The following is a 9348-nucleotide window of genomic DNA, read 5'->3' as shown; positions in this document are numbered from 1 at the left end:
AATTGTACTGACTTTCTTCCCTGACAGTTTTATCACTATTCATTCATTCACGGTTTTACAGTCAGAAGAGACCACTAAAGTAATTCAAGTAATTGTGGAATTGGATTTCACTGTATTTCTTAATAATTTCTCATACTTTCTGTAATGATAAGGACTAATTCTAAATGAGTTCTTATTCTGCAGGCTTGAGGATTTGTTCCTTTATCCTCTCTTTCTGCCTTTCTCTCATTCTCTCTTTTCTATAAAATACATTTTCTCAGAAGGTAAAAGAAAAGCAGAACAGATTTTTAATAGATGTAAAAATTTTAATGAATTAAATGCACAGGTTAGAGTCCTTGATTTCTTTTATCTAGTAGCTCTCTTGCTTTTATGACATGCAACACAGGAAATTTTAAGTGTTTTCACAACATTGTTCTATTCCTCTAGTTTATTTAACATTATTTTTTTAACTCAAAAATAATCACAGTCCTGCAGCATCTGCATTGATTGATTAAAAAAAACAACAAAAACTTACATGGTACTGACACAGTTGATATAGATATTAAAAGACTGACTAATGTGAAGAAAAGGTATTATTTTGAATATTTTTATTTGAATGTTCAGGTTCTCTCTGGTACAACTAGGCAAAATCTCTAAAAATGTCACTTGAACTAATTCAGTTTACACCAGCAGAAAACGTGGGCTCTGTTACCAGATGCAGCTTTATGGAAGGTTTCAACCTGTGTGATTCTCTTGGTGTTGCTACTTCTTTCTTGTTTCCCCAGTGTCATACAGGCTAACCATTTCTGCAGGGAATGATCTTCCCTTCTCTTCCTTTTTCATCTGCTTTGGAATGACACCTTGCCGCTTCTATACATTCTGCATATTCCAGAGATGGCAGGGCATCTGTTTCCAGTGGGACAATCCCATTCCAATGGGGATACATTCAAATACCTTTGAATTCTCTATGTTCAGTGCTACAGCCTCGTGTTACCCTGCTCAGGGAGTCACCGTGAAGTCCTTTACTTATTCATCACACACCTGAATTCCCGGTACATTAGCAGGAAATGTACAAGGAGCTGAAGGATTAGTTTAAAAATATAACTCTCCTGCATATATCAGTTCTATTTCTTGGGGTGTGCTAGTTGATCCTTGGAAGTTGCTAGACATACTCAGTTTACTGGGAATTCCTAGTGCTCATGATCATGTAGGATGCACCCGGCACAAAATTTAAATGTTGTAATACCCAGTGAAATGCTAACAATTTCTCTTCCTCTTTCCTATTAAGTTAATTCAGTTCCAGACTGACGTACAGCTATATTGTTCCATATATACAGTATACATTTGTTGGTTGGTGGCTGGTGCTTGTTTACAGAACCTTGCTGTCGTCTAATAAATATCTATGCCCATCTTATTATTTCCATGTACTACAAGCTGCTCTGCAGCCTATGACTTAACTGTAATTAGCACCAAAATATGGAATTAGTATGCAGGACACGGACAATTCTTTTGCTCCAGATGCTATATTCAAATTGCAGTGGTCCATTGAAGAAGTAGAGATAACCTAAGGAAAAGGAAAGTTAAAATGAATTAACCCTGAGGAAACTGTGTTATCACATCAAAATGAACCTTCAATACATATTACTTTTTATTCTTCATTTTTAAATGAAAATTTAGAACTCTTTTAAATGCAATATTTTAGTATTTAGAATGCTGAGCTAAATTTTCAAGGGTCCTCATTCCATTTAGCAGACCTGGATTGGTGTTTTAAAATAAATGATATTTTCATCTACCGTTAAGTTCTGCATTTTATTACTCTACAGGACTTGCTTAGAGAGTACAGGGTTTTCTTGATAAAGTTTAAGACTCTGACTTGGCAGCACTCCTGGAAGAACTGGATAGAAATCGGTTCCATTTGAAGGAATAATGGACATATAATAATGCTTCGATATTAAGCAAATGCTTCAATATTAAGCGATATTAAGCAAATCACTTTAGGTTCCCTAAGCAAGGAAACAAGTCTTTCTTGGTTCCTCAAGTATATATGTGCATAGTTTATAAGAGCATCTTGGCCAGGGGACAATTAGATCAGAAACCTGATTCAGTTGATAACAGATGTGTTGATGTAAAAAAATCAAAATTACAAGTGACAGTATTTCCCACAGGACACGAATCTCAAGTTTTGACAACAATTAGTTGCAATGAAGTTTAATTATCAGACTATGTACCATTTCTTTCATAGACTGCATCCACTCTGTCACCGATTCCTGCGAATTCTTCCTCTATGAATTTGGGGTAGCCTGCTTCCATAACCTCTGTCTCTTCATCATAACTGTATTAAACATGAAAGAGAATAAAAATTCAGAGGATTTAAGCAGCCTGAGAGTTTGGTCTATGCCCTTTATATGCTTTGAAATCACCCACGTCAGAAGTAGCCAGCAGTTTTTGGGTGATTTATGCTTAGTGCAGTAATGAAACTCAGGGCAATAACCAGGATACTCTTCTACCAGAAGAACAAGATGAATAAACACAAAACTAATAAAGCTACATTTTCAGAACTGATGTATAAAATGCATATTATGTGAAGATGATTGTACCTGGATGTATTGGCACTCCAAGCTTATGCTTCAACTAGTTGGCCCAGAGGTACTGGGAAGGGGTAGCAATCACACAGAGTCAGAGAGAATGGTGTTGGTTGGAAAAGACTTTTAAGATGATTGAGTCCAACCATTGATCCAGCCCTGCTAAGCCCACCATGTCCCCAAGTAGGACATCCACTTGTCTTTTAAACATCTCCAGGTATGGTGACTCAACTATTTCCCTCAGCAGCCTATTCCAATGCTTGACAGTCTCAGTAGAGAAATTCCTCTTAACATCCAACCTAAATCTCCCCTGGCATATCTTGAAGCCATTTTCCCTTGGCCTGTCACTAGATGCTGGGGAGAAGTGACCAGCAGCCACCTTGCTACAGCTTTCTTTTAGGTCATTGTAGACAATGATAAGGTCTTCCCTCAGTCTTCTTTTCTCCAGACTAAACAACCCCAGCTCCCTCAGCTGCTTCTCACAAGGCTTGTGTTCTAAACTCTTCACCAGCTTTGTTGCTCTTCTCTGGAGGCATGCCAGCATCTCAATGTCCTTCCTGTAGTGAGGGGCCCAAAACTGAGCAATTCTCACAGCACTGATACCATCTTGTGTCATTCAAGCAACTCAAGGAAGCAGGGTGGATATTTTGTCTAGGAGACATAACCATATTACAATCCCTCTCACACTTTCTTCTCTTTTCCTTTCTTTCATCGTTTCAGCATTTAAAGGCTTTGCCAATATGTTTATAAATGTCTTGCATTCACCTTTATGACTTATTCTGCGTAGTTACGTCACCAATGAAAACGACAGATTGCAAATGTTTGAGCCACAATCAAGTGCCTGGTTTGAAACAACCTGCTGATCTTTTGATACTTCTGGGCAGGTTATGACTAGGGACACACCAGCCTGTCTCTAGCTTACCTCCAGTACTTATTTCCACTAAAAAAGAGAGTCTTGCCAGTGTCTTTAATATGGACAGCTGCATCTATTCTTTTCATTTCTTTCGGGAACCCCATTTCGTATATCTTTTTAGGAAAGTCTTCAACTATGTCGTAGCCATTCAGAGCCCAGACTTTCTTTCCTGAAAATAAGAACAAAGTGTGTATGAGTTTTTTATAAAGTCTCAGCTTTGAGAACAGAATAAGATGAGGATGACGTGGTCCCTATTTTCATACAACTAACAAATTCTTAGGTAACATACTCAGTAGGTATTAAAATATTTATGCTAACTATGATCCTAGGTATCAGAGCTTAACTGTATGTCAAATAATTCACTGAAAATTGTATAGATTTCCATGGGATGAAACCAACAGAGCTTGTCTGTGAGGAGGAAAAATAGGGTGTTTTGTTCTTCTATTGGTTACCTTTACATCACTCATCGAACAAATCATGTGTGCTTTATGCCAAACAACAAAATTGAAAACTCACCCTTAAACATGAACACAAGATCGTTGATGGGATTTTCATAAGCCGCATCTATTTTATTTGGAAGCTCTGGCCAAAAGGACTTAAGTAACACCAGTTCTGCCTCCACCATCTGAGGATGCAGTCGCCAGAAAAACCTGATTCAGAAGAATAAAATGTATTCTGTTTTTCTTGACATGCTATAAGATAACTGTATCTTGGATGCATTATATGGAAAAATTAGTCAATGGAGAATTAATTTTTTTCATAGCACAATATAGAATTTTCAATATAGAGTCTCTTATAGACCTTTCATATTCTCATACCACCTAGCTGCAGATCATTTCTGTCACTCACACAGTGACATTTCATGCAAAACCAAACCTGAATCTTTTTTGTCATTCAGAATGAGAGAAACGCTGCTTTCCCAGGTAAGGCTTCTGAATGTAGTTAAATTTCATTCAAATAAGTGTTACTAGTTTTGTGCATGCTGAAGAAAGCCCCGTGAAATTACAAATGTCAGCAAATGGTATCAGTCTTCAGCCACATCATCTTCATTTCACATTCCTCAGCAGTCAAGTCTGTAATTGTACTATAAATCCTGCCTAAAAAGATACATTGTGTAGTTTCTTAGAGGCATCTACAGTGAATTATGATATAGTAAACTTATAATTACTCAAATCTTTAGTAAAAAACAGATTTCACTTGCTCAAATTTTATCCACTACCCACCATCAATAATATGGCATTTTCTTTACCTGTCCTTGAAGACCAGCATTTCTCCACGAAGTTCTGTTATTGCATCAAGTGATAATTCTGGATCACATTTTTCTGGTGTTTTAGGATGTTTTGGGTTTGGATCTTTGCCTCCAGCACCTGAAATCATATCATATGATCTAAATTCGACAAAATTCATTTCCTTTCTGTGAATTGTGATATTGAATAGGACGAGGAGGAGTCCTCAAACAGCATGACTAACACAAGCATAATAGGCAAACTATTACTGGGGGAAGTCTGTTCTCTCTTTCTGTCCTTTAGCCAAATATGTTCATGGACTTTGCAGTTCAGCTGTGCTGCAAAGGTGTTAAATACAGCTATTTCTTCATCCCAAATTTTGAAGTTCCCCCAAAAGTTTTATTCTTTCCATGGTGAAACTTGGATATTTCTGTTTCTGCCTGCAGACTCTCTGTTTTACCATCTTTTTTGAGGCAGGTCAAAATTATAAAGACTCTGTTGCCCACCCCCACCACTAAAGAAGACAGCACAGTGACCAACTGTCCTCTGCAGTGTTAATTCCTTTTTGGTTTCCCTGTGAACTATTAAATCTAAGCATCTTCTGTTCCTGAAGTCTGGTTGTCAAGAAACCAGTGAATTGGTCTTAATCAGTCTTGACTATTGCTCCTGAACATCTGCAGCTCTTTAGTGACTGTGCAGTGCATCTGTAACAGGTTATAATGACACAGGAAATCTGTATCACATATTATACAGTCTTACCATAGAGCTCTTGGATCCCTTGCACATCATCATCGGGAAGCACAAAACCAGTTTTTCCAGTGTATGTGTAAATTGGAAACATGAGAGCTCCAGGGTCTCTAGAGTGTTCGAGTCCCAGTGAATGACCAAATTCATGGGCAGCAACAAGAAACAAGTTATATCCTATAACAAAACACAGTGAAAATGAGTGCATAGCTCCTTGTATCACGAAAGTGGGCTTGGACTACTCAACTAACCCTAACATTGCGCTTTAACATACAGGATGATGAAGAAGACAAATGGATTAACAGTAAAATTATGTATAATTACTTGTCTTTATCAAACTACCAAGGCTTTTGTTTTAATGAGAGCCTAATTAATTAAGTATCTCATAGCTGACATACAATGTAAATAGTATTTTACAGTGTTTTTCTGTAGGCAGATGTAGACTTAGTAACACTGGAAAGCTCTAGGGTAAAGTCTTAGTCCTACTGAAGCCAAGAACATTTTTGTTGGGAATTCAACTCTGGTAAAGAGTCTGTACTGTGTCCGGTATTGCAGCTACTCACTTGAATTCCGGGAGTATGAAGTAACAAAGTGTTGAAAAAAAATAGTGTTTTGTTCTGTTAAATCTCTGTTCTGAATAGACAAAATGAAGAATTTTCAAATGAGATAGGAGTAGTTGATTTGCAGCTGAGTTAAGCAGATGTTTTTTCTATAGGTTTCAGTAAGGTAATTCCCATCAGCCTGTGATTGGAACTGGCTGCCCTTGAGCTCAGAGGAATGCCAAGCTGACAAAATGCCTCGTTTGTTGTATTTTTAAATCCTTGTACTTAGGAGGTGTCTATCTTAAAATTTATTCTGGGTGTATGTTATACTTCCATTTATGACTGGAGATTAAACTCAGCTTCCTATGAGTAGACAGTAAACATAATGACTAATAAACAGTCAACAGTCAAAGAAAATTGATATCAAACAGGATGAAATTGCCCATCTGCCATGATTTCAAATAATCTCAGGAACTACTGTTACCTCTGGAATCATCTGACCAAGCTTCATCATCGTCAAAATGGGCATCTCCTCCGTAGTCTGGACCAGGAGGGAAAGCATGAGCCAGTAATCCAGAGGGTCCATCGAAAGGGTAGAAATCACCATGCTCTATAAAACAATATTAAGAATAATGAAATAAATTATCCCATTTTATGAGTGGCAATGGAACTGTAACATAAAAATGATTGGTCCTTGAATTACCTTTAGTTCCAAAGGAAATCATGATATCAGCTATGCCACTTCGTATTCTGGTGAAGTTCAGCGGTGTCACGTCAGACCAAACTTTGAATGCTTTTTTGAAAGCTCTGTCTACTTCAGCACGTCTCAGATCTGAAGTGTAGTTCATAATTCTATCAAACAGTTTAATAGCTCCGATTAAATTGTGTGAATTGAAGAAAATATGTAATATATTCTTATCTAACTGTACATCTCATTAAAACGATTTTGCTTGTTTCCTCCCTATGTTCTTATTTTTTTAGATAGATGGGTAGCTGCATAAAGTATTTAAAAATATACAAAGAGCCATTTGCATTTTGTTTTAAGTAATTCAGAGGCATCTGACGTGACCCAACAGCTTTCTGTAATTGTTATAATATGCTCTGGAAGATCTAGAAAATGAGAGAGATATTCTGTATTAATCACAGAATCACAGAATAACCAGGTTGGAAGAGACCCACCGGATCATCGAGTCCAACCATTCCTATCAAACACTATACCATATCCCTCAGCACCTCGTCCACCCGTGCCTTAAACACCTCCAGGGAAGGTGACTCAACCCCCACCCTGGGCAGCCTGTATTAAGTTAAATCCTACTAGTAACTTAAAATTTTTTAATGACATATAAAATATCTCATGCCCCTCACTTCCTGGAAGAGAAAAACATGATCCAAAGAGCTTTTTGTAGCCTAGAATTATCCACATCAAAGTAATATTTATCACCAGATACTGAATTGATATCTTGGAATTAGTCCAGTGATTTCAGTTTTGGAACCTGTTAAAGAAACCCACAGTGCAGGTGGTCAAAACACCTATTGATGACCTTGTGTTATTAAGGGAAGAGGAGCTACCATGTGACTTTTCATCACCAAAGCTTCCCAAGGACATCTTCCTGAGGTCATGGTGCTTTTGTGTCTGACCACACATAGATATCTAAATCTGGACTGTGAAATGGAAGAGGGACAACGATGAGTCCCTGTTCTTACAGCCACATTGCACAGGCTGGTTTGCATCTAGACTGCTTTGACATAATTCCCTTTCCAGCAGATTTGTCCAGGACAAAACCTGTGTGAAGCAGAGGCCAAACTAAGATCAAAACAGAGCTGAGGAATGATCTAAAGATTAAAAGTTGTGCGGAACATTGGTGAGGTGCATGATCGTAGTCCCTATTGCTCTTTCATTTGGCTCCATGGATGTGCCCAGAGTGGTTACCTGGAGGCCAGATGAGAAGTAACAAGCTTACACCACGCCAGCTTTCCTATATGATCAAGTGCAATGGAAAAAAAAAATCATATTTACTTGTTTGGGCTATAAGGTGGGCCTGGCGACCTTTCTGAAAGTGGAGCTGTAAGGATTTTAAACCTCAATATGATTTTTTTCAGATTCAAATGCACCCTTCTCCCATCACACTGATATATTGAGGAAACTATTGGACAAAGTACCTGGAAAGAAGGAACAATAACACGGAAAATGCCATCCATTTACCTGTACGTCAAATTAGTTTTTGACCATTTGAGTTTTCTAGGAAAAAAGTTATATTCTCCCACATCTGGAACACCACATCTTGGTTTTTGCATCAGCTCATATGTTTCTTCGTCTAATTTTCCTGTCACCTCCAAGCCAAAAAAAGCTTGCATTTCTCGAAGTTTAGATGCCACTGTGTTGGCACTTTTCCTCATTATGCCAGCAGGATTTGGACGGAGATCATAGTGAGTCCTGAGATAACGCTAGGAAGGGGAAAAGAAGTAATAAGCCTAGTTTCTGAACAGTTTTAACTCCACATCTTACTGGATGTAAAGCAGGCAAATAAATTATTTTCTACTGTACCTCTGCAAACTGAAGGTCTTTCTCCGTGAATTCGTGGCTGTCTTCAACGGGAATAGGGATTGTCAGGCAAAATGACAAGCCCAGTAATAAAAAGAAGGCAGCTGAAAATCTTGATTGTGCCATGCTGGATTTGTGAAGTCTGAAGCCCTGATGTTTTAGAGAACAGTTACCTTTACTTTTATAGTCCCAACCCAGTGAGTCACCGCTTAGAGACAAGTTAGAACTTCCTCGTCCCTGAAAGTAAACATGCTTAGATGGCTACTTTTTCTCTCCTCCTCAACACTGTGGTTTAGGCATCTGTTGCCCTACTGCGGGCTCTGAAACTGTATCCTCATATAAATGTGGTCTCTGAATATTGACACAGGTTGTGGGAAGAAATGGGCAGAAGCAAACCACGCTTTTGGATTATTTTGCAATAACTTAGACTGGCAATAATTTCCTTTTGTCTGCTAGAAAGATTGCCTTTCTACTACTTGATAGACAATAAAAATATGTAATAAGCGGCATGATTTTTAACATAAATTCTGCAGCTTTTCAGTAATTACAGTAGTTCAGCAGCAAGTTTTAACATTAGGATAGGAATGGTTGGAATCTATGATCTGGTGGGTCTCTTCCAACTTGGTGATTCTATGATTCTGTGATTTGGAATAGATCAAACAATTTAATTGTTAGTAACTATTGCCTTGGTTGATAAAAAATTACATGATAGAGTATACAAACAGGACATTACATTTCCTTGTTTCTGTAAAGAAATATAACTTTAAAGCACTAACACAAATTTTGCTTCAGAAATTCTTAAAGTGTCTTCCTATCTATC

At 37.8% G+C, this 9348-nt stretch overlaps 1 protein-coding gene across 1 annotated transcript; it reads right to left on the bottom strand.

Annotated features, from left to right (window-relative positions):
- Positions 1-305: 305 nt before the first annotated feature.
- LOC138716871 (collagenase 3-like) lies at positions 306-8828 on the bottom strand. Its single transcript, XM_069850042.1, is given in 10 exon segments — positions 306-1543; positions 2208-2311; positions 3484-3643; positions 3991-4124; positions 4724-4841; positions 5460-5621; positions 6471-6596; positions 6690-6838; positions 8190-8431; positions 8532-8828. Coding segments are annotated over 10 exon segments (1593 nt in total). The 3' UTR covers positions 306-1442.
- Positions 8829-9348: the final 520 nt, after the last annotated feature.

Source organism: Phaenicophaeus curvirostris, chromosome 1 (assembly GCF_032191515.1).
Source record: "Phaenicophaeus curvirostris isolate KB17595 chromosome 1, BPBGC_Pcur_1.0, whole genome shotgun sequence".
In the NCBI taxonomy this organism is placed as follows: domain Eukaryota; kingdom Metazoa; phylum Chordata; class Aves; order Cuculiformes; family Cuculidae; genus Phaenicophaeus; species Phaenicophaeus curvirostris.
Note: the sequence above shows the minus strand (reverse complement) of the source record. Positions and strands in the feature narration are given on the sequence as shown.